The sequence below is a fragment of the Lepidochelys kempii genome, chromosome 4 (genome assembly GCF_965140285.1).
Source record: "Lepidochelys kempii isolate rLepKem1 chromosome 4, rLepKem1.hap1, whole genome shotgun sequence".
Lineage (NCBI taxonomy): Eukaryota > Metazoa > Chordata > Testudines > Cheloniidae > Lepidochelys > Lepidochelys kempii.
The window spans coordinates 43436417-43463264 of NC_136383.1; the positions used below are offsets into that span (position 1 = coordinate 43436417).

The 26848-nt window shown below is 37.7% G+C and overlaps 1 protein-coding gene across 1 annotated transcript; it reads left to right on the plus strand.

The window, feature by feature from the left end:
- PLK4 (polo like kinase 4) lies at positions 1-24242 on the plus strand. Its single transcript, XM_073341093.1, has 16 exons — positions 1-227; positions 2348-2443; positions 3764-3859; positions 3956-4070; positions 9302-10334; positions 11136-11236; positions 13377-13750; positions 14985-15089; positions 15550-15652; positions 16318-16467; positions 18159-18289; positions 19204-19295; positions 19676-19823; positions 20930-21067; positions 22195-22301; positions 23361-24242. Exons 1-16 carry the CDS (start codon positions 198-200, stop codon positions 23458-23460), a joined length of 2919 nt encoding a protein of 972 aa, XP_073197194.1. The 5' UTR covers positions 1-197; the 3' UTR covers positions 23461-24242.
- The last annotated feature ends 2606 nt before the right edge of the window (positions 24243-26848 follow it).

Consider the following 26848-nt stretch of genomic DNA (forward strand, 5'->3'; position numbering starts at 1 on the left):
GCTCTCGGAGGGTTAACGGCGCGATTTTTCAAAATGGTGGTGTGGAGGGAGAGAGGTTCCCGCCAGGCCCTGGAGCGGAGAAGGAGCGACCTGGGGCACGGCGGCCGGAGGACGCGGCCATAATGGGGCGCCGGAGCCGCGCTTCGGAGGGGAAATCATAGAGAGGACGCGGGAGGAGCGAGCGACCGGCCGGCACCATGGCGACCTGCATCGGAGAGAAGATAGAGGTGCGGACCCGACCATCCCCCGCGTGGGGGTGGGGCCGAGACCCCACCATTCTCCTGAGCGGAGAGGGGCAGGACCCGACCAATTCCTCCGGGACGGGAAGTTCCGAGCAGCCGCCCCGCCCCCTCCTGCTACCTGCTGGGGTAGTGCCTCCTCCTCCCCCCAGCACCCGCGCCCCCCCCGCGCCGGGCGTGAATTTTTCCCTTGGTTGTGTTGTGCTGGCTCAGGGCCTAAGGCCTCCCAGGAGGCGCCCCAGCGCAGTAAGCGCGACTGGGGAGGAGGACACGGATAGGGTGTCCTCTGCCCCGGTCATGCCCATCATCTCCTGGCAGCCTGAACACTGGCAGGTGGCAAGTGTGGCGAATTCAATAGCATTGTCTGCTCCTAGGCAACCCCTGCTCTCTCCCCCAGCTTAGTATTTCTGGTGCAACCTGATCTCAGACCAAACTACCAGGCAGATGGTTTCTACCGCCTGGTTGCTCTCCTGTCCAGACCTCGCATGAATCCTGCAGCTTCTGTCTCCCAGTGACCGCGAGCCCCGTGGCCAGCTGGCTGCAGTGCAGCAGACACTTGTTACTTCACCGTTAACGGCATGAGTTTCAGAAGCACCTATCGCTGCAGTCAGTCTCTGGCCACTCAATGGTGTATCCTTGGGTAAATCAAGGAGAAGGCAAAGACCAAGATTTTGGAGTATTTTGAAGTTCCTCTGCTACCAGTCTGTACTGGAAGCCGCTTCTCGTGTGGTGACTCAGCAGACAGAACATGTCTGTGATTCTGGCTGTGGTCAATCAGAGTTTTGTGTGGACTGGAGAGTCATGGAGTTGGAAGTTCGAGGTCGATGTATAGGTACTTTGCAAATTAGGGCCAGAGACCATAACATACTTTCCCATAGAAAATCTCACACTGCAGGGGTGGGTCATATTCTGGTGACAGTCTTCTCTTGCTAGCTATGGATCCTCCATAATACCATACATCCCAGTCAACACTAATACTACCTCATTGGTCACATACAAGTGATAGGAAGTATACGGAAGACATACATATTTTATCCTAAGGCTTGTTTGCCCTGAGAGTAACACTGAGCCAGGGGACGAATTAGCAAGGTTGTCTCTTTAACTGTGTTGTAGCCAGATCAACTGTAGTGATGAAGGGACATTGTTAGGGCCTAGGTTAGAACCCTAGGAAGTGAAAAGGTGATTGGGATGCGCCAGCTGTTGCAGTTGGGCTCAGCCCTTTAGGGGACAGGGTGGTGTTCGTGTGCCATCGCTGGGCGTCCCTAGCTGCAGGGACAGGGAAGGTTTCTGTGCGTCACTGTTTGGCCAGCTAAGTGCCCTTGTAAACAGCTTGGCCACGGCCCTCAGAGTGTGTGTGGGCCCCTTTCGTTTCCTCCCTGCCCTGCACATCTGTTGCCATCTCGCTTCAGTTGTCCCACGGGATCCTAGTAGTCACTGTGTTCAGGGCCCTAGTGCCCGCTTGTGGGGCGGAGCACCCCCAAAGGGAAGCGAGTCTTCTGTGTGGGGGCTGTGACTGCCCACGGCGGGGAGCATCTCTTTGCGGCCGCTTAGGACTGTCAGGCGGGAGGAGGGGAAGTGACTGCCGCCGCTGCTATGGCAGCGGGAGCTGGCGGCCGTTGTTCCCCTTTCTGCTCCCCCAGGCGCGGGAGAGCCGGCGGGAAGGCTGCCCGGCTCCGGCGCCGCGGTTCCTGCTCCCCTCTGGCCACTGTGTTAAGAGTGCAAGCTCTGGGGAAGATGCCGGAGTGGCGGCTGAGTCTCCTTCTGGTCCCCACGCCCAGCCGCGTTGCCGCTGCAGGCATGTCTCGCAGCCAGGCCGGGGAGAACTCCATCCAGGTACGCTCCTGGCGCCCTTCACCCTCCCCCCCCCCCCCCCCCCCCCCCGTGGGCCAGGAAGAGGGCATAGGTGCTGGAACTAGGGATGCGGGTGTATGTGCGCTGCAGCACCCGGTGGTTTGAAGTGGTTTCCATCATATACCTGGTTTATAGTTTGACTGAATGGCTTTCAGCGCTCCTACTATAAAAATTGTTCCAGCATCCCTGGAAGAGGGGCACCCTGCACTGTGATGGAAGACTAACTGTGAGGTGTGCGCTCTCTCTCTCTCTCTCAGGATTTCAAGGTGGGGAACCTTCTGGGGAAGGGCTCCTTCGCTGGGGTCTATAGGGCGATATCCCTAAAAACTGGCCTGGAAGTGGCCATCAAAATGGTAAGTGTTACTACCGCCCCATACATGGCTGGAGAATGTGTGTGTGCCAATGTGGCTTGCGCAGGTGCAACCACTGGTGGACAAGTCACCTCAGCGCCTTCCTGTCCTACTATAGCTATGCATACTGCTGAGAGAATATTGCCTCTCACTGCTGGTATCTTCTCTTCCCTTGCCCAACTTTGCTTGTGGTTGCATCTCTAATGCCCTGCATTAGATTTTGTGGCTAAGAGCTAGTGATTGAATTGCATATTGCAAAGTTGATATATTTTAAGTATATTGGGGTGATGCCCAGACATCCCAATCTGATTGGGGCCTCTTCACGATCAGTGCAGTAGAAACACATAAAAGATGGGGTTGATCCTCAGCCTGTGTAAGTTATCATGGATTTCAACTGAGCTAAAATAATTTAAAGGAGGATAATTTATAATCTGAGGATGTGGCCCAGAGGTCATGCCTCAGAATTCATATTCTAAGAGCCTAATCCTGATATCAGTGAGGTTCCAACTGAGTGCAGGGGGTTCAGCTCACACAGAGTAGCGTGCAGGATTAGGACCTGAGTTTACAGTAGGCTTGAAAAATTCCACTGACCCATGGACAAGAAACTTACTTTACTTCTCTGCTAAAAAAGAAAAATCATTAGATTTTTCATTCTTATCCTCTTTGTGGTAATCGTGGGTAAACAGATTTTGTGCCTGGGCTGGTTAATCTTGATTGTATTGGAAGGCTGGCTTGTAGTTTATCAAAATATCTGTTTGTATTTTATAAACTTTACTTATTCATATTAACAATTTGGCAAAACTTTTGCTAGAATTAATACAGGATGTTTAGGTTTGTCTTCACAAGATTATATTTTCAGGTTGCATTTAAATCGTCTAAATATTGTATATAAATATTACATTTTACCACATTAAATATATCTAAATATTTCTTATCTGTTTTATTACTGTCTCCTTTTTTCAGTAGTTCTAGATTTGCATGCATAACTGCTTGTTTAACAATCAAATATTATTCCAAATCTATCTGTGTTTACTACTAAGAACAAGATATTAAGTGCACAATATTGTGATGTAAACTCAAAGTGCAGATATACTGATTTTAAAAAAAGTTAAATGTAGAAGGAACGTGCGTATCTGTAGGGTTACAAAAGAACTTGTGAAATGCAATGTATAGTCCACAAAAGTAGAGTCTGATGGTAGCATTCACAACATTCATTCAATTGTGGAATTTATCTTAAAATGTGTCTTGAAAGTACTTTAACTTGTACGTAAGTACTAAAACACTGATGTTTGGAAAAATATATATTGTCTGGTCCCTTTTCAGATAGACAAAAAGGCCATGCACAAAGCTGGAATGGTACAGAGAGTTCAAAATGAGGTGAAGATACATTGTCAATTAAAACATCCTTCTATACTTGAGGTAAGAATATCCTTACACTTTGTACACTACCTTAAAATTATGCAGTCTTCATTGTAAAAGTATTCTAACTGTTTTTATTCTGTTTTTATGTTCTAGCTTTATAATTATTTTGAAGATAGCAACTATGTGTACCTGATACTAGAGATGTGTCACAATGGAGAAATGAGCAGATATCTAAAGAACAGAATGAAGCCTTTCTCTGAGGAAGAAAGTGGGTTGGATTCTTTCATATAGTGACATTTTAGTCAGTATTTGTTTATCATTAAACAGGCATTTAATTTTGATAGATAAAAGTCCCTTTTAAAAATGTTTCACTGTCATTGCTTTTCCTTGGAGCAATTCTATGTAGCTCTAAATCTAGTAGTACTTGAAAGACTTTGTGACAATTGCATATATATTTGATGCATAGTTTCTTTGTTTTCTTGTTAGTCCTGTTTTGGGACAAGAATAATAGAATAAAAGAATAACAATAGTTGTGATTTATAAGCAGGGATCCAAGTTTTTTGTGATTAAAAACCCCCCACGATTCTTTGATTTAAAAAAAAAATAAAAATCCATGTTTTTCTGTGATTAAAATGAAATGCTGAACTTTAGTTTCCTTAGCCACAATATATATAGTTATCAATAAAACACAATGTTTTATTGATATACAGTAGAATCCTGTTAATCCAAGCTTCCATTTTCCAGATCTCCATATTAACCAAACCACCAGCCGCCTTGGGCTGACAGTGGCTGTGGCTCTGGTGGTCAGCTCCCACTGCGTGGGGCTGACTGCCCGAGCACTCCCCACTGCATCTTAAAATAAGGGATAGAACGCTCTTTGCCAATTCTCCTGATTATCCCAATTTTTGATTATCAATTCTGGCCCCAGTCCCAATTAAATTTAAAGTGCATTCAAAAATCAATCATAAGAGCGGGAGGTTGTATGCATTGAATAAGTGACATTGGTACTTTCAGCAAAATTAAGTTAATATATTTTTATTTTTTCAGAAAATGTAAAAACTGAAGATTGTTTGTAAAAATGGAAATTCCATGTTTTTTCTCTGGGAAACCGATTTCTTGCATCCCTTCTTATAAGTCCGTGTGCTACTAGAAATAAAATATTAAAAATTGGTCTTCAGTGATGCCTAGGTAGATCTTCCCTTTAACATTAAGGTGTAACCTTTGTTAAATTACAGTTCTAGTATGAAATATGACCATGTAAAATTGGCGCATTCTTACTCCACAGATTTGTGCCCCTTGTATTACATCTGAGTTACATCTCCATACAATAGGAACTAGGACTGTTGTGTGATTAAAAAAATAGAATACCATTTATTTAAATATTTTTGGAAGTTTTCTACATTTTCAAATATATCGATTTCAGTTACAACACAGAATACGTGTATAGTTCTCACTTTATATTTTTTATTACAAATATTCGCACTGTAAAAACAAAATAAATAGTATTTTTCAAAAAAAGAAAAGGAGTACTTGTGGCACCTTAGAGACTAACCAATTTATTTGAGCATGAGCTTTCATGAGCTCATGCTCAAATAAATTGGTTAGTCTAAGGTGCCACAAGTACTCCTTTTCTTTTTGTGAATACAGACTAACACGGCTGTTACTCTGAAACCTAGTATTTTTCAGTTCACCTAATACAAGTACTGTAGTGCAAACTCTTTCATGATAAAGTTGAACTTACAAATGTAGAATTATGTACAAAAAAATAACTGCATTCAAAAATTAAAACAATGTAAAACCTTATAGCCCACAAGTCCTCTCAGTCCTGCTTCAGCCAATCGCTTAGACAAACAAGTTTGGTTGCAATTTGCAGGAGATAATGCTGCTGCTTCTTGTTTACAATGTCATGTGAAATTGCATGGCACGGTTGTAGCTGGCGTTGCAAGATATTTACGTGCCAGATGCACTAAAGAGTCATATGTCCCTTCATGCTTCAACCACCTTGATGATGGATTCTGCTTGATAATGATCCAAAGCAGAGCAGACGGTCGCATGTTCATTTTCATCATCTGAGTCAGACGCCACCAGCAGAAGGTTGATTTTCTTTTTTGATGGTTCGGGTTCTGTAGTTTCTACATCTGAGTGTTGCTCTTTTAAGATTTCTGAAAGCATGCGACACACCTTGTCCCTCTCAGATTTTGGATGGCACTTCAGATTATTAAACCTTGGGTCGAAGGCTGTAGCTATTAAAAATCTCACATTGGTACCTTCTTTGCCCTTTGTCAAATCTGCTGTGAAAGTGTTCTTAAAAATAACGTGCTGCGTCATCATCGGAGACTGCTATAACATGAAATATGTGGCAGAATGTGGGTAAAACAGACAGGAGACATACAATTCTCCCCCAGGGAGTTCAGTTACAAATTTAATTAACGCATTATTTTTTTAACGAGCATCAGCATGGAAATATGCCCTCTGGAATGGTGGCTGAAGCATGAAGGGGCATATGAATGTTTAGCATATCTGGCATGTAAATTCGTAGCTGGCGTTGCAAGGTAAGTGCCATGTGGGTGCCTGTTCTCACTTCCAGGTGACATTGTAAATAAGAAGCAGGCAGCAGTATCTCCCATAAATGTAAACAAACTTGTTTGTCTTAGCAATTGGCTGAACAAGAAGTAGGACTGAGTGGACTTGTAGGCTCTAAAGTTTTACGTTGTTTTGTTTTAGAATGCAGTTATGTAACAAAAAAAATCTATATTTGTAAGTTACACTTTCACGATAAAGAGATTGCACTACAGTATTTGTATGAGGTGAATTGAAAAATACTATTTCTTTTATCATTTTTACAGTGCATATATTTTTAAGTAGAAATAATATAAAATGCGCACTGTACATGTTGTCTTCTGTGTTGTAATAGAAATCAATATATTTGAAAATGTAGGACAAAATCCAAAATATTTAATACATTTCAATTGGTATTCTATTTAACAGTGTGATTAATCACGATTAATTTTTTTGAGTTAATCACGTGAGTTAACTGTGATTAATCAACAGCTCTAATAGGAACATTGGAACAGCCACATTATTTTCTGCTTTTGCTGGGGGGTTTTATTCTTTATACTGCAGATCCAACACAGGTCAAAAAAGAGCTGGAGTCTGGTTTGTTTTGTGTAGCATCATTGGAACTATTTACCAATTTTCAAAATGGAGATGGATATGAAAATAATGTGGCTGTCCATATGGTACTGAGGGCCTAATCTTGTTTGTGGAACTCTTTGGTAAGGATGATGATTGATACATTGGGAGGAAAGAATCCACATTGAGTTAGCAGAGCTGGCAGTTCAAAAAAAGCACCCCCCCTATATTTGTAAATTGTGCACATTTCATATGGAAATCATTGCTACAAGAAGCACCAATCCCCATGTTGTTACTGCCAGAGTTCCTTGTCAAGTAGATATACACGTCAAACAACCGATTTTTGTTGGTCTCTTGAATAGTGATTCAGGACAGATGTTACTGTACATTTGGGGATTTTTTTTTTTAAATCACTGAAATACTTGTCAGTGCAATTCATTGTCTTTCACCTGTTAAAGCTTTGCATCATCCCCATAACACTCAGGAGCCAGAATCAAGTGATAGAACAGGAAGCTGCAAAGCAGCATGGTTTAACCAATTTGGAAAAAGTTACTTAAAAAATACTGTCTGCTGGACACAAACTAGTCTTTTGTGTGGAATGGTGACTTTTACCAGTACAATTCATTCCTCTTTCCCCAAAGTTTTCTTAAGGTCTTTGCCCTTTGCAGACTCCTAAAGGAGGAGTGGGAAAAGAGACTGAATATATTGGTGGCGGGAGAATAAGGGAGTTGGCCAGGAGGCTAGCTTCTGCAATTTGAAGAATGGTAGTTGGTGTTGCTTTCCAACCAATATGTCTTTAATTGCACTCCAGGTGGGAGGCAGAAGCATTGAAGAATACAGTACATCCCTAGGGATGACTACCAAATTTAAAATGCAGTTCTATTCTGAAGGTAACACCACTGTCTCCAGTGGGATTGCACAGGTGCAACTGATTGGAACTTGTAAACAATGCATTAACGAAATACAAGTGAATATAATTCCTCTTCTACTTGTGTTGGCTCTGCAGTGCCAACAGGCATTGAGGGTGGTACAAACTTATTTTTCTCACTAAGTCATAAGGATTTGTTGAATAAGATCTTGCTTTTATGTCCTCATGTAGAGTCATATTGACTGAATTTAGAGGGTCGAATGATGAAGCAGACTTGTACACAGTACACTTGGGAATACTTCTGAGTGGTTTCAGGGCAGAAGGCTGCCTTGTAAAGGTGACTACTGTATTTTAGAATAACTTGTAACTTTTTTTTTTCTATGCGCTTCATGTACTTTGCCAAGAGTGCATCACGTACACAATTAGGAAGGATTGAGCTGTAATAAGGATTGGTAATTGAAAGGAAGTGAGAAAAAAATGTTATGTTTTGTGGGATAGAAGAGGGGTTAATGGTCATTTGCCTCAGCAAACCGTGCTTCCTGCCATAGTCATAATCCTGAAGCAATGGTACAGGACACTGTTTCAGTCTGTGTGAATCCTTAAGGCATTCACCCTCTTGCTCTTCTCTGTTGCGTGATTGCTTTACCTGTTGTGGTAGGGAAAACAGTTTCTAATTGTAACTTTTAAATTAGTTTAGTGGGAGAAGGGACTGCTCAAGATTATTTGTGTTTTCATTATTGCTAACTTCTGTGCCATCTTATTAGTGATCTGTTACATGGTGTCCAAATATCTGGTCTCTTGTGTGTATATATAACCTATACATCACACAAAACAGATTGGTTCTAGGAATCTGCTTTATATACTAACTTCTAGGGCAGTGATTTTTTTTTTTTTTTCAACCTGTTTTCATTTGTGGGCCCATAAAATTTTTCAAATGGAGTTGTTTGACTCATTTGGAAATCTTAGACATAGTCTGTGGACCACAGGTTGAAAACAACCATTCTATGGTAACAACAACCTTTAGGGGACCCAAATGATGTAGTCTGCGGACCCTCCAGGGGTCCTCAGACCGCAGGTTAAAAGCCACTGTTCTTGGGTGTTCAAAAATAAAATCACTGCCCCATATTAACAAGTTGTCAAAGCTTCTAGGGCCAGTTTTAAATATTTTCATTTTGTTCTCAAGTTCTTGATTCAGTATGGTTTTGCACAGTGGCAAAGAAACAAATTTGATTACTAGATTATAAGTCCCATTACTGTGTTTCATGGATTTGCCTTAGAAACAAATAGTCTTGGTGAGGCAGCTAAGCAGTATGGTAACAGCAAATCTCTCCTCTAATCTTTCATATAATGACAGTTACATTACACATTTTTAGTAGTAATTTGATCCTAATAAATGGATCTGATTGGGGCAGATAAGCAGATACTTAAAGTCATATTTTGATGCTTACTGTTTCAAATATTCTACTAAAACCAGATCTTATATTTCTGTGTTCTAACAGCACGACATTTTATGCATCAGATTATCACAGGGATGTTGTATCTTCATTCTCATGGAATATTACATCGGGACCTCACCCTTTCTAACCTTCTACTCACCAGTAATATGAACGTCAAGATTGCTGATTTTGGACTGGCAACGCAATTGAAAATGCCTCATGAAAAGCATTATACAATGTGTGGAACTCCAAATTACATTTCTCCAGAAATAGCCACACGGAGTGCACATGGACTTGAATCTGATGTGTGGTCTTTGGGGTGTATGTTCTATACTCTTCTTATTGGGAAACCCCCTTTTGACACTGACACAGTCAAGAACACATTGAATAAAGTAGTATTAGCGGATTATGAAATGCCAGCCTTTTTGTCAGGGGATGCTCAAGACCTTTTACACCGGTTACTTCGCAAAAACCCAGCAGATCGTTTAAGTCTTTCATCTGTGCTGGATCATCCTTTTATGTCCAGACATAACTCAACACGAAGTAAAGATTCAGGAACTGTGGAGGATTCAATGGACAGTGGAAATGCCACAATCTCTACAGCCTTTACTGGCTCCTCCAGTGTCAGTATAAGTGGTTGCTTGAAGGAAAAGAAGAGGGTCTTGGTTGGTCAGCCACTCCCAAATAAAATGACTGTATTTCCTAAAAATAAGAATTCCAGTGACATTTCATCTGTGGATGGAAGCAGTTCTTATAATCGCTGGGGAATTCAGGGAAAAGAAACTGGCATAAGTGGTAGGGGAAGAACAATGCAACTTACTGAAGAGAGGCCACATTCACGTTATCTTCGGAGGGCCCATTCTTCTGATAGGTCGGGAGCATCTCGCAGTCAGACTCAAGGAATATCAAACACTGTGGAGAGATGCCATTCCATAGAACTGCTTTCAACGACCAGAGTAGGAGTGATGGAAAATACAGAAAGATTTTCACCTGTAAACAGCTATGGTGATATTCCCCCTATATTTAAGGATAAGACTTCCTGTAGTTCTGGTTCTTTTGAAAAGCACACATCTCCACCTGTGAAAGACCAAACACAGTAAGAATCAGTCTGATTTAGAATTGGCAGCTTTAAGATAAAATCTAGAAGAACTATCTATCTTGTTAAATGCATAATGTCATGGAATAAGCTACAGTAGAAAAACATATATTTAAATTTCAGTCAGCACAAATGCATTTTCTGTTAGTGTTTCAAAAATGAGCTCTGCTCCTATATGTCCCTGGTGAAAGCTGAAGGGTCCCACCATGAGGGAAGGAGCAAGTCTTGACTGCTGAAAGTCTCTTTAAGTCGAGTTTAGATGCCAAGTAGGTGGAGGATGTGGCTTCTGCCAGTGTAACTGGGGGCTGCAGAGGGATGGGGGAAGAAAGCACCAAATGCAATGCTTGACCAGTAGCCATTGTCCTCTGCATGTGCAAGTTCCAGGTCCTAACTGATGAGAGCCCTGGCTGGCTTGAATTTGTCAAACTTCAATTAACTTCTAGTATAACTATAAACCAATATATTTATTTGAGACTATATTAATGGAAGTAATATTGGCTTTTTTGCTATATTTTCCTGATGCACCTGTCCCATGTTATCTGGAATCTTCAAAGTTCCACATGATTCTCTTAGCCCCCACAAAAATGTTCTGTTACTGTCTCTGCATCTGGAATAGTATTACTCTTGTTATACAAACATACAGTATAATCTTGTTTATAGATGTCACTTTTATTTCACAAAAGCTATACTACTCAGTAAAAGAGCCCCTTTGTACAAATTTATTTAGCTTTAGGCTCAATAGCCAATAAATATTCATGTTTATTGTTATGGAAACACTTACAAATATTTCTGTGTATTTAGCTCAAATTATCTCTGTCCAATGAAGCCCAGTATTGGTTTATTAGAACAGAAGTCCCAGACTGAAACAATGCAGCAGTGGCTTGGAAGCATACAGACAAATGGTATGAATTTACAGAACGTTGTCTTTTTAATTGTCAAGTTTCCATGACCTATACAAACTAAAGAAATGCTGTTACTTGCCCCAGGCATGTAATTACTTACTTGTCTTATTAAATTAATATTTCCTTATTTGTGAGACAAGGACACATCTAATTATGTGTTGTGAAATAATCCAGTACAATGGGATGTACTGCTAGTATTACAAAAGAAATTGGACATTAAATAGTATTCGCTTCCATGGGGAGGTATGGGAGGTGCAGTATGGCTTCCTGGAGGAAACATGGGAGGATACTTAAAATAACAGATTATTGTGATGTGTTCCTTTGTGCCACCTTCAATATTTAAATGTTTTTCTATCCAGATAAACCCATTATGAACTAAAAGGATAGTAAATGGTACAAGAATAACTGCCTACAATAGCATAAATGAAGCTTGATAGTCAAATTGTATAGCACTCTGAAATGAGGTCATCCTCTCCTTTGGCTACCATCATTAACTTTCTGATTTTTTTTTTCATTTATTTTACTAATAAAAACAACTAGTACCATCAGGAAGATTATAATACAGAATTGTATAGACCTTCTTCATTGTTCAGTGCTGACCAGAAGCAGAACAACTCTGTCTATTTAAATGATGATTTGAAGTGTGAAGGGTAAAATTTTCAAAAGCACTTAAGTCCTACTGACTTTTTCTAATGGGATTTAAGTTCCTGAATGCCTGTCGCTTTTGAAAATTGGACTCTGGTGCTTTTGAATATTTTTACCTTAACTTCACTATTTTGAAGATACTGCGATGTCATTCTTTGAATAACATAAACATTTTCTGTATGAGTGTAGAGTATGAAAGACATGATAATTAGCGCTGCAGAAGGGAGGGTGGAGAGAAATACAAAAGACACAGAAGGGAAGGAGGAGTTCTTTGCCATGCATTATATTACATCATATATGCAAACTGTACATAATAAAGATGTAATTTAACTAAGAGGTTTAAATAACACAAAACCACTCATTTTTCTTTGTTTGATATTGCCAGACTCTCTTTCCCTTGGGGGAATTGTAACCATATGATATATAGTTGGAATTACCCTATTCCTCATAACCTAGCTATCTCTGCTCTGTTGTGCTCGTGCTCTCTCTCTCTCTCTCAACTCTTTTAGTCTTTTTGTAATGCATCTATGCCATGGCAGAAAGAATGCACTCAGTGTTTAGGTGAAGTAGAGATGAGGTGATTAAATATCTGCCTCATTTAATCAAATATATTTGATTTAAATATCAAATCTGAAGTAGCAGTTATGGCCAAATCAAATATAAAAGCAATCTGTTCCCTTCGTTAAAGGTGGGAATATCTAGCATAACTATTCACATCTAGTAGTGTAATCTAAATTTCTAATTTACCCTTTTGCTGACACATTACACATAAAAAGCAGCATATTGTAAATATTAAGTTATTTTTTATTTATGGCAGTAGCATATTCAAATATTCTATTTGTCTAGTTTATAGCTAAAATAGAAAACACTTCTTAAAAAGTGCATTTGAGAAGTGTTTTTTATTCTATCAAGAGTTTGCTATATTGTAACTTCCGTAAAACTCGGTAGTCCTTTTAATAGTACTACATATATTACCTGAGTGGTAAATTAACAATATTTCTTTCCACCGAGGGAGATGAAGTTTGATTCCTGTTTTAAATTAAATAAATATTTAGAAGTGTACTAGTAGTGGTATAATTTGGAAACAAATTATTCAGAAATGGTGTTTCAGTTAAGGTACTCTGCACTCACTATACTTAAAAGGCAGTGATTAAAACACATTAGTTGCATAGTGGAATTTATTTTAAATTGTATTGGAGTTCAATACATATCTTTCAAATTTGAGAGTCATTTTAGTTTATTCCAAAATAAAATGGACACCCTGATGTCACAGCCTAGAAATGATACTCAGTATTGAGGGCTAAACCAGCCTTTCTTCTTCAGTTACTTAGTTTTATTTTTAAATTTTAGTTACTTTGAAATTTTTTTTAAAGACCATGAAATAGTTCCTTCCTTTCTATCCCACCTCCACTTGCCCCTTAAGAACTCAGAAAAATCTTCCAAAATAATGAATTTCTTAAACCTCTAACCTGAATACACTTATTCTATTTTTCAGCTCAGCTGAGAGAGCCTCTGGATCACATCAGTACTGATAACGCAAATGGAGGTTTCCGATACCATCTAGGTGTGCAGCAAGAAACATCAAGAAATGCCTGGAATGGCTTAAAAGATCAAAAAAATCCCAGTGCCCCCATTGACATTGCACATTCTATAAATCAGATCAGTACAAAGAAATATACCTCTGGACTTCAATGTAAATCTGAGAAAGCTCAACCAGCATCTGCATTTGGTCTCTATCCAACTTCAGAACAAGGAAAAGCCAGGGGCAAAGAACTATTAGGACATCAGAAACCTACACTGCGAAGTATTGTGTCTCCTCTGAATGCTCACAGGCTAAAATCAATCAGACAAAAAACAAAAAATGCAGTGGTGTGTTTCGTTTTTTGAAATTATAAAAATATATATTTATGGATTAAGTATAGTGAAAACGGAGATCCTTTTCTTTTATGCAGTTGCTCAGTAAAACAGGTGTGCTCACATGCTTTAAGATGTATATTAAAAGAAATAATCAAAGATTAGTATGGTATGGTAAATCTCAGTCTTCATTAGTATGGTAAATCTCAGTCTTCATATAATCTAATGCCATTACTGATTTTTGGCACAAATGTTAGTGTTGTCTCATTCTGAGCTTACAAGTAAAAGAAAAAAGAAAAGGAGTACTTGTGGCACCTTAGAGACTAACCAATTTATTTGAGCATAAGCTTTCATGAGCTACAGCTCACTTCATCTATGAAGTGAGCTGTAGCTCACAAAAGTTTATGCTCAAATAAATTGGTTAGTCTTTAAGGTGCCACAAGTACTCCTTTTCTTTTTGCGAATACAGACTAACACGGCTGTTACTCTGAAACCGGTCATCAAGTAAAAGAAAACTACAACCTGACACAAACTAGATATTATTAAAAATAGGCATGCTTTTCTAAGTATTTGAAAAATGCACACTTTAACTTTACAGGTCTTGTTTTCAATGTTAATGTGCCCAAATTAAACTATTGTGTGCATGAGGTAGCAATATAAAACATGAACGTTTCCTTTTAAGCTATGTATCTTAATTGGAATTGAAGAGAATAGTCTTGCTCTTTCTCTCACAAACACCCTTGACCTCTTTTCCTCCTTGCTTTTTTTTTTCTCTCCATCTCTAAAAATAAAGTTTTTCAGTCCCTGCTTATCTCAATTTCTTGTTTTTCTCATTCTTGTCTCTTTTTTTCCTTTTTCTCTTACTGCTTTTTTCCCCTTCATCCTCCATCTGTTCTTTCTCCTCCCTTACCCTAGTATTTGAAAAGGTATTAGGGCTGATCTACCTCCTAATTTCTGATTGGTCGCTTCAGGAAGCCACACACTTGGCTATATAACTCTTTGTTCATGCTGAACAAGCATTAGAATTGTCCTAAGGAATAGCATTACCTGTACAAGTTACTTCAGGGAGCACAAAATCAGCTGCTTGATCTTTGTAATACCATTGTTCATTTTTATTATGAGTTTGCCATAAACATGGAGAGGGAGGAAACACAAACTTTTCTGATACATTTTTTCCCCACAAATGTATTGTGTCATTTGGGCAAGAAATTACATTTTAATATGGCTTTTATTTTTATATGTATTTTAGGTGAGTATTTTAGATGCAGGAGAAGTGTGTATGGAGTTCCTAAAAGAGCTCCATTCCCAAGAGCTTGTGAAAGAAGTTCTCAGAATATCTTGTAATGGAAGTGTGGTGAGTAGTAATTTAACTTAAATTGAGCATTTCCATTTATTATAAATATCAAGTGACTGTAGTACTAAACTGTTCAGTATATCACAAATAAAAATAATAGCCTTTAGCAATATTAACCTTAATTAGAGTATGTTTGTTTAGAAAGCAGTTGAATATTTTGCATCAAGGATGGGTGCGAAACTGCAGATATTTTCTTCTTCGGTAGTGCAGCCTTTAAAATGCAAGTAGCAGATTGATTTGTTTGTCTTTTAAAGAAAAGAGATCTCTGATTTTAGTTTTAGAACTAAAACTGGCTAAACTTTTAGTTGAAACCTGCCAAAGTAAATTAAAATAGATAGACAGAGGAATACAGTAGTTAAGCCTTGCATTGTGTAACTTCCATCCACAGCTTTCAGATAAGGAATATTGTGATATATTGTATAGCAATATAACTATAAGATTTTGGGGGGCTTTTTGTTAGATCACAGTTTATCATCCGAATGAAGGAAGAGGCTTCCTTCTTGATGATGGACCTCCCTCTCCTCCTGAAGATGTCGTTATGTACGGCTTTGACAACTTGCCAGGTAGTGTGAAATTTCTTTTGTTTTAAAAGAAAAAAAAAAAAGTAGATTAAAAGTGTAATTTTTAATAAACTTTGTGCATGGTTAGAATGAGTACTAGCTTTTAAATACTTCATGTTGAATACAATGGAGAAAATGTCTATTCATTTAGGAGCAAGAAAAAAACTAGAGCTCTAATTGAAACAAACTACTTTTTTCTCCTTTGAAATGTAATGGGATTGTTATATAACAAGCGAGTAATATATTTCACTGAATGGTTAGTACAGCACCCTACTTTTTACTTTAAAGATCATTCATTGACTACCAAAGCTACCTTGAAAATATTCATAAACATGTCTATTGCTTCCTAATTTAAAGAAATCACTAACATATGCTTTAAATGATATTAATGTATGAATCTACAGAAACAATACATTCCACATGGATATGAATGTCCTAACTTTAACAAAATAAATAAATAAAAAAGGTCAGGGGTAAAACACTTAAATAGCTCTGTAAAATACTACCAGGTAAGTTCTTGAAAGCTGACTTCCCCCCCATTTTCAGTTAGTAACAGCTAGACAGTGACAGATCTCACAAATTAAAAAGAATTCATTATAATTTGTACATACATATATATTTTTCCTTCTGAATTAATCAATTAAGAGTTTTAAATCTTCTTCTTTTAGAAAAGTACTGGAAAAAGTACCAGTATGCAGCCAAATTTGTACAGTTGGTAAGATCCAAAACACCAAAAGTTACCTTCTATACAAGATATGCTAAGTGCATGTTGATGGAGAATTCACCTATTGCAGATGTTGAAGTTTGTTTTTATGACGGTATGTATTCATATGGACAAAATTTTTAGCTTTTTACTGCAACAATTAAACCTTATTAGCAAAATTGTACTGAAATCCTGGTGATCAAACAGAAACCATGTGTAACTTCAAGTTTTATTTAAAATTTTTTGCCTAAGACCAAATTATGAATGCTTCCAAGTTTAAAAAGGAAAGAGTATTAGAATTTTTTAAAGTACTGTATATATTTTAGTATTTTGTCAATTGTTCTTCATCCTAGCGCACACAGGCCATTTAAATACTGTTAAGTTACAATACACACTATCTCCTTGCAGATTCAATTATCCAGTGTTTTAAGCATGCACCACAAGAGTGGTATTAAACTACTGTCGCTCTCTTGTGGCTTTGTGGATCATCTTCCTCCCTACCTGTGTTTTCATCATTTTAGATGGGTGAATAGTGTGCTTGCTCTTTGATTTTTCCCTGTCATTATTTAGGAAAAATTGTGGCGTTTTTAGTAGAAACCACAAGAGCAGGGGATCCAACCATGTCTCTAAATGACTTACAAATAAAGTAAAGATTTCAGGCCAAATTCTTTTCTGGTGTAAATAGGCATAGCTGCATTAAAATACAATGAAGTCAATCTTAGCCCTTCCAAAGCAATAGTAGTAGTAGGTGGTGTTTTTTTTTTGTTTTTTTTTTTTTAAGATTGTGTAAGAACACAAATAGATTAGTATTCAGGTAAGTCCATTTTTCAATAGCACTGCTGAGAAGTGCCTGTTCCGCAGAACAAGCTCTTGTTCTGCGGTATTTAAGTGGCCCCTTTCATTTAATAAAGACGAATAATGAATACATTCTTCATCTTTGTTACAACAGTTGTAACACAAGAGCACTATCCTCCAATACTTGATTTCACTACCTTAAGATATTCCAACTCAAGACATTAACAGTGATTCTCAACCTTGCCAGACTACTGTACCCCTTTCAGTAGGCTGATTTGTCTTGCGTACCCCAAGTTTCACCTCATTTAAAAAACAGTTGCTTACAAAATCAGACAAAAACACAAAAGTGTCGCAGCATATTATTCCTGAAAAATTGCTCACTTTCTCATTATTACCATATAATTATAAAATAAATCATAACCCCAGGTAGAGAGATACTGCTATAGTGTATATACAGAATTGTAAAAAAGTGATTGTATGAAATTTTAGTTTGTACTGACTTTGCTAGTGCTTTTCATGTAGCCTGTTGTGAAACTAGGCAGATACCTAGATGAATTGATGTATCCCCTGGAAGAACTCTGTGTACCCCCAGGGGTACATGTTGGTTGAGAACTACTGTCAACATAAATGTTTAAGAAGTAATTTAAAGGTGAAGTAGGTGTGCTATGATATTCTGGCCCGAATCTCATGTATACTTGGTTATTGTTTTGTTTTGTGTTAAATGCATGTTTTCAAATTTGCACAGGAGCTATATCGGATACTGAATATACACTAATACATTAATATATGTTAACATTATAGTTGACCTATTTAAGTCGCTTTTTGATTTCTACTAGTTTAGAGTTCATCTTGGAGTGAGTTAAAGGAATTTATATGTTTCTCTTTGCAACAAGTCTTACATATATTATATTATTTCTTGACAATTTCTGAAGAATGTAGCAGTAGTAATTTGCTGCACTTGGTAACTTTTGATATTTTAGAGAAAAAATAGATTAGACTTTGTTTTTATAGGGGCAAAAATACACAAGACAGCAGGTATTACTCGAGTGATAGAAAAATCTGGGAAATCCTACACTTTGAAAGAAGAAAGTGAAAGTGGCCTGAAGAAGGAAATACAAATATATATGGATCATGCAAATGAGGTAAATATTTATTGTATAGGCACCTCTAAGTGCAAAGTGCCTGCCTCTAAACTTGCAGCCTTTTTCACTGAGGTTGGCTCCAGCACTATTTTCTATCCTTTTGGTGCCTACTTTTCTTTTTAATGTTATGACTTTTTAAAATGCAGTCAGAATTTACAAAGTAATGCTATCCCTATATTTGATTAGTTAACTTTCAATGTAAATTAAAGATAATTGTGAAAAGAGCCTCTGTTGCTTTTTTTGCAAAGCAACCTTGCAGATATGTGAAGCAAAAAACTGCCACTAATCTGCCCTCCATGGAATACCCATTTACTAATCAAGCTTTCAGGCCCCATGAATCCCAATAAGCAGTCACAGGAATAATCACACCACCTCTCTGTGGGCTCAGGGAATAAGAAACCAAGACCGCCCACCCACTGTGTGCATTTCCACTCCCTATCCTCATTTTACTGTGAGCTTCCTACACTGGGATCCTGCTTCTGTCTCCTCCCTTGGCCTTTGAGAAGGGAAAGGGGGGGTGGTATGGACTTTGGATCTTGCCCTTTAGGGGCACATTTTCAGTGCCCCTATAGAGTGTGATCCAAAGTCCATTGAAGATAATAGAATTCTAACTGACTTCAATGGGCTTTGGATCAGGTGCATGGGGAGTGAGCTTTTTTGAGCTAAAGGAGAATGAGTTGAGCTCCCCCTAAAGGCACAGCAGTGTGTGTCTAGCAGCTTCTCTCTATACTGCTAACAGCAGAAATGCAGCAGCCTTGTCAAAACCAATTTCCTCTTTACCAGTAAGCTTTAGCAAGGTTGTTGCAAACACCAGGCACATCTGTCACATTAAATAATCCATGTTACAGATATTTATATAGCACTTTCATGTTCTGAATATAAACTAACTTTTTTTTTCTCTTCCCCAAAATCAGGGACACCGTATTTGTCTTGCATTGGAAGCTGCTGTTTTGGAAGAAGAAAAGAGAAGTGGAAGTGTTCCCTTTTTTCCAATAATTGTTGGAAGGTAAAAGTTCCTTTTAAATTGTAGCAAAACTAGGTATGTAAACATTTAAATCTCTGGATTAATAGACTCTCCTTCATTGGCATAAAATACAATTAGACTGCATGCAGATGAGTTAAAGAAATCTAGATCAAAAGATAGCAAACACATATGAAACCTGAAATTCTTAACTGAATGGTGTTATAAAGTGCTTCATAAACACAGCCCAATTTTACAGATCGGATAGTAGAGCAACAAAGGTTAAGTAACTTGTCTGAAGCCACACAGTCAATTGCAATTAAGAGAAGCCAGATTTCCTGACTAAGTCTGCTGCACTTCATGCAATTATCCCCAGTAAGAAGATTCACAAAGACCTTTATTCTTGTGCTCTTTTTAATTTCCAGGAAGCCAGGCAACACTGAATCTCCAAAGGCTTTGGCACCTCCCTCTATTTCAGTGGATGTAAACTGCACAGTGAGAGATGCTACCTCAGCGGATAGAAATATAGCTGTGAACTCTACTCCTTGTCATGTTCCCAACATAAATCCTTCTGTAAGTAAACAAGTACATAGACTTGATATCGCTGTCTAGTTAGAATTTAAATACTCAAACGTTACATTCAAATACAAAGGTACATTTTTATGGATTTAACCTTTGTACCTACCAGATTTGATTACAAATACAGTTAGATTAAAATGTTTTATAACACAAATTGACAAGCAAAGAAATTGCAACTTTAAGCTTTTGATCTTCAGCTCATTTGTTCTGTCTAGGTTTTGTAGGAATCTGAAAGAGACATGTCATGCAGTACCTAACAGCAGAAGGGCACAGTTTGATAACCTTACTTAAGAATTTATTTTTCTAAACATAGAAGTATTTTAATTATTGCAAAGAACTATGGAAGAGCTGTCTGAGGCACCTTCTGGTCTGGATGTGCTGGAAATGCCTCATAGGATATTAACAAGCATTCAAACTATGGTTCTGGGACATCAATGTTTTTTAAAAGCAATGCATTTTATGTGAAGCTTTGTTTGGTATTAGTGTTCTCTATAAAAAAACCATGTCTAGCATGTCAAAAGGCCCAAGGAGTTTCAATAACTGAATTGAGAAGAAGCAGGTGCATCTTGTATGTTGCCTCCTTTAAATGTCTGCTAGACAAAAATATGTTACACACTGAGAGACTAAAGAATAAGAACAATCCGCTGTATTCTTCTCTTCGTTTGTTTCTCTTAGTTATTGGTCAAATGATCATCTTAGTGAGAACTATTCTTGTAACTAACATGGTCTGAAGCCTGTTTATGAAGTAGAGAATCACCACAGTTGTGACAGTAGGAGACTCTGGTTAAGGGGAAATAGGCTTAAAGTAGAAGAGGGTATCTGCTCTCTCAAGATACTTAAGTGGTCGAAAAGAGGTTTTGTTACCAGTCCTTTAGTTCAGAGGATGAAAAATATATAGTGAAAAGTATCAATTGCTGGTTTGTGATCCATGCATGCTGTAGAGTAATTAAAGTGGTCAGCTGATGTACATAGGAGACTACATATTTTAACCAGGAATAAAGGAGCATAAACCTCTATTTACTGCTAAAACTGTAAGTGATCATGGTCTCATCATTAGTAAGAACAATGGTGTTGTGCAATTCTTGGTGTTCTATTTTTAGATATCATATGAAGGCTCTGCATTCACAACTACCATTCCTGAAACAACTTGCTCGTCCAATCAGCAAAAGGAATGTAGTCCGAATTCAGCCCAGCTTTTAAAATCTGTTTTTGTGAAAAATGTTGGTTGGGCTTCTCAGGTGAGTAGTGAATTGCTAATAAAGTAGACAAGTCCACTTTTTCTTGGACTTGAATTAAGTTTTTCTTTTTTTTAACTAGAAGAAATGATTAATTTTGAAAATGTATTTAGGCTTCACTTGCAAGCAGGGAGTACACAGTAAGTTTAATTAAACTACAGTTTTGGTCATTTTTTTGAAGGCAGATAGGTTGGAAAGTATAGGATAGGGCAACAAGATGTTGGAGGGGAGGCTCAATATGAATGAAGACATTGGGAACTAGCCTTGAGAGAAGACGTGAGTGGAGTAGTTCAGCTAGCCAATACTACTTATTGAAGTTCAGATTAACTATCTGAGACAATGGGTAAGACCAGAACTAGTGGAGATAGATATAGATATAGATATAGATATAGATATAGATATAGATATAGATATAGATATAGATATAGATATAGATATAGATATAGATAAAAATAAATCTACATGAAGAAAGAATTAACATAATAGAAAGAGGCTCTCTTCTATTGTGGTATATACAGAATGACCTCTCCAACAGAGGTGGTAGTGAACTAATACTAACCTTTTTAAACAAAGGGGTGACACTATGCGTTAAACTAAAGAGCTATTGGTCACTTTTGTACTTGTCATTAGTTGGGTACTATTTTGGAGGAGGAATTAGGAACGAATTTTCTATTCATTGTTGGATATGTTTCTTCATGGTCTTTGTGCCAGATAAGGGGGGAAAAATTGAAGTTTACAAAACAGCAAAATTGTTTTTACATAATCCAGACCTGAATTTATGACCTGCTTCTGGTCCTAAATGAGTCTGTAAATTTGTGTAGTAATTTATCTAATTATACCACATATTGTAGAACCAATAGCCATACAAACTAACCTTGTATTAGTTTTTCTACAAATGTTATTGCACAATTCTTAGCCAAATCGTACTAGTAAAATTGCCAAAAGTGCCAAAGTCCTATTTTTCAAATCTGCCTAAAAATCCCTTTGAAAGACAATGAGGCTTGGGCTCCTAGGTGACTGGCACTTTTGAAAACTTTACCATAAACTTCTTAAAATAGATAGTTATGGTATGCAACTTTAATTATTTGAAGTTTTCAAGCTGTAATAACTTTGGACACATCTCTTGTCAGTTGACTAGTGGAGCAGTGTGGGTTCAGTTCAATGATGGATCCCAGTTGGTAGCACAAGCAGGTGTTTCTTCTATCACTTACACATCTCCAAATGGCCAGACAACTAGGTGAGTCTTAATTCTATAAGCACATACATTACATACAAAGTAAATGGAAATACAAGATAAATTTTGCAGTGGGTTTCTAATGTTGACCTTTCAGTTACTATTTTTTAACTCCTACAAATGTTTGTTTTGATTAGCATGTTAAGGAAATTAAAATCATCTCTTTACTATAATTTCATCATATGGAAACTACCCAAATAGTCTGTATGTGTAGTACTATGTTCACAGTGTGTGGATAAAAACTTTACTAGTGTTTGTAGCATCAAAAAAAAAAAAAAAAATCCAAAACAAAACCCCAACTGTGTATAACTTCTGTGTTTTGGTGATCAAATAAGTGTAGGAATAGCACATAGTAAAATTTATCATGGGTCAGTCCTGGCTAAGATGGGAATGGGTTCTGTCCATATCTCTTCAGTATGAGATTTTTATTTATATTGCTTGCTCAGTGACTAGAGGAAGCTTTAATGAAAAGAACTGTCCATTTTTCTGAAAACATGTCCACAATTTACAAGTTCAGGGAATGCCTTAGTAAATAACTAAGCTACATCAAGTATATATACCTGATGATCTCAGCCCAAACCGTAGATGACGTTTTAACACAGTAGCTGTTCTATTTTGAGTCTCAGGCAACTATGGCAAATAAGTTTTATTGCTGTTCAATGAATAAAATTAGGAATTTCACACAATGGAGTGTACAGTAAGATATCCGTCTGGATACTATATTTGCAGTTCGCTGCTCAACTTTTCTCATGTAGTTTATCAAGTTATTATATAATCTCTGCAATTCTGCAAATAAAAAAAAATTAGATAAAAAATTCACTGTTGGTGCTCAAGGCACCAAAATACATTTTTAGAAAAATCAGTGAGTGACTTGACTTCAGAGAGGCTGGGCACCCACAACTCCTGAAATCAAGTTAAGGTTCCACAGATTCCTAACTTGAGGCACCTAAGTTTGAAAATATCTTTACTCTTTTTAGTATTTTAAACTGCTGAATCATATGGATGTTCTGGTCATAAAAATGGCTTCTACTACTTACTTGTGTAACTTCCTCCACCTGCTAGGTATGGAGAAAATGAGAAATTACCAGAATACATCAAAGAGAAGCTGCATTGTCTGTCTTCAATTCTTGTGATGTTTACCAATCCATCTGGCCCCCACTGACTAACACAAAGCAACTCTTTGGGCTTGAAGGTTTAATAAATAACTTGCTGGCATTCAAGTAAAGTGACTGGTTTACTCAGTTTACCAGAAACTTTTTCAGTTCAGAATTCTACTCCGTGATGTCTGCTAAACAGCAGGAAGGAAAGTGTTGCTATTGCAGCTAGCCAGGCATGTAATACTTTCCTCCGATAGAGGACACACAGTTGTTCTATGAAACAGATTCTGGGCAATCTCTGAGACTAAGTGATTTTTCAGGTAAAGAATTCCTGAACAATCAATTAGAATTGTACATAGTGTTTGTTTTCTCTCTGTGTGTGTGTAAGTGTTTTTTTTTTCTCCTCCCCACTGCTCAGTCAATGCTGGCCATCAAAGAAAAAGCATTTGTGCTGTTGAAATATTTGTACCTGTAAATAAGTTGTATTTTATGTGGCTTACAAGTAATATATGTAAAAATATATATTGTTTTATACTTGTTTTATATTTTTATAGCAACAGTTTCTAATGAAATTTCCCTGCAAAAGCATTTTATAAAACAAAAAATAATAAATGCAGTGGTAATTGTCCAGATGACTTGGTTCATTTAACAAAACCATTGCCTAGGGCATTCTCAGATGATGGGGGTGTGTGTGTGTGAGAGAGAGAGAGAAAAGGTACAACTTCAGCGGTACCATTCTGATACTGAATTGTTATACCAATAAAATAAAAACCATCAGGATCTTATTAAAGGGAATAATGTAAAATGCCACATTTATTGTGAATACAGAAAGAATCATTGTAAGCAGTTATAGCTATAACATTCCATTCAATTTCATATTTATTAACACATTAATTCATACACACATAAAGGTTCTGCAAGGTTATCATAGTTACCAGCCTTAGAATTGCTCATGCCAAGCAACTGGCTAGGTGGCCTGGACATGAGGAGGAAGCAGGGCCTTGTCAGATGCTCATCTGATGCTCCTGGAAGTTGGTTTGCAGAATCAGACCTTAAAGTTCTCAGTTTCTAGAGTCCATTTTTATAGGAACTTATTCCTATGCCAGTCTATGGGAATTGCTTCATCATGCTGTTGCTGAATCAATCAGCAGATGGCACATTCCTGACAGCTCCCTATTCTTTGGTTCTCCCATCCTTGAGGCTGAGTGGATTCCAGTCTGCCCTCCGGGGGTCGTCTGGTTGTTTCCACTTGATACCTTCTTCCGCCGATGGACACTGGATTCTTAGGCTGGCACCTCCCTGATCATTCATTTATTATCCACACCAAGCATCCATCCACAGACATCCTCTCTCTATTTTAATCACAATTGTTAAAGTGAGATAAATACAACAAAAGGGCGGGGAGTCTGTGTGAGTAGTTGTTGTTACAAAGTATTGCTTTGAGAACAGACTCTGGCTTAGGATGTACTAACACAATTAGCAGCTTGCAAGTTTCACACAGAGAGGGAGAGAAACAGTAAAAGGAGACCAAAAATCAAGAGACCTCTTAATTAGTAATTTAAACTATGGGGAATCAAACTCATTTGTGATTTTAATACATTTAATCTTTAATATGATCCAACGTAATGTCCCTGGGCACATCACCTCTGATTGAATCCAAGGGTGTATAAGGACTAGAAAAAGTACAGCAAATTGTTGTCCAAATGCCAGGCTTATTAGGCCACCCTACTTCTAACTTGCATGCTGAGAAGCTGAAAAAAATTCAAGTTACACCTTCTTATGATCATTATGTCTACCTACTTTATTTGGGTATAGATCACCTCTGCATTTGGCCTAGTACTATGCTGAATTCTTCTCAGACTTACTATGTGGGGAAAAAAATCAGAACTTCTGTTAAGTACTATGCCAGTTACTTTTTACATTGTAAATGCTGTTGTAGTTCAAAGTATAGCTACATGTAGTTTTTTCATAATTAAGACAAAATTTCAAGAATTTTTATCATGTACTGGGAAGTGTGGTCTAAGAATCAGTTATGTAAGTAGAGTCAACCAAAGAGCTCAAGTTTCTCTGTTTAATTTATTTTAAATCTGAACATACTTCTGGAGTGTCATTTTAATTCTAGCTAGCTTCTTAGGCAAAATGACTTAGTACAGATAAGCAAAAAATACAGCAACACCCTATTTTTAATAGGGGTCAAAGATCCTTTAAAACTGAAAGTATAAATACTCAAATATTACATGTTCTGGAGCATGGAGAACCTACTTGTCAAACTTTCTGCATTGTAACTAGAAAATGCAGAATGTCTAAAAGTGAAGTCTTTCTAAAGCTGGTAATATCTCAAATTATAATAATAAAGCTGTTAGAAGAATGTCTTAAACTTAAATTAGCTATTGCCACTGTGGAAAAGTATAGATTTCTGGATATGTCAGATCAGTGTCAGGATAAGGAAGGATTATTGTTGGTTGTGGAATTTGTAATTAACTGAATTAGTTACACTATTTATTCAACTGGTGGAAGGTGCTGTTGGCCTAATATATTAACCTCCTCTCCATCAAAACTGAGCTTGCTCATGGTTCATACCCTGGAACTAGCAGCCTTTTAAATCTGACCTAAGACAACAAGCAGTTGTGGAGCAGAAGAAAATGGAGAAAGCTGGTACGACTTTTTTTTTGCTTTGAGCAGGGGGTTGGACTAGATGACCTCCTGAGGTCCCTTCCAACCCTGATATTCTATGACTGCATCTGCCTTGACTGTGTTGTATTGCTAGGCTTGTATATACCCCCAGTCAGTCACATGTTCACCTGAAAGTGTGTGGGTTGTTTTTGTGTGTGTGTGTGGGAGGGTGGTTTAGAAGCCTCAAACTTTCATATCTAAACAGTGAAAGTGTGGTTGGCCAATCTTGGAAGGACTTGGACCAGGAGGGTGGGGGGTCCTAAAAGAGTGGCAATCTGAAATTTGTCCCAATAGTAATAAAAGCAAACATTTTTCAACTTTCATTTAAGATAGCCAGTATGCACATTCATTACTTGAAAGTTTGTGAAATACTCCAATTTTGTGGGTTATTCTGTAAGATGTCTATCTGCTGTGATGAAATTACAGTATCTTCAAGTGCTTATGTAGTTTACAAGTACAATTCCCATTTTGTGTACTCATTCCACCCAGCTGTTTTTCTGAAAATCCCACCCTTTTTGCACATCCACCCCATAGCAACTACTACTTATTTGTTGATTGACAATATGGAGAAGTTAGCAGAAAGATATGTAGGTACTCTTCTATCTTTCTCACAATCTACATATGTAAACAGTCAGATAATTGGTCTTCAGATTTTACTTTCATTTAAATGGCTTTGAAGAGTTTTGCTGACCTGGGAAGCCAAGTACTGAACTGATATTCCTCAGTGAAGGATGTCTGGCTACCTTAGAGTTTTATGTATCTATGCTGCATTTCAAAACT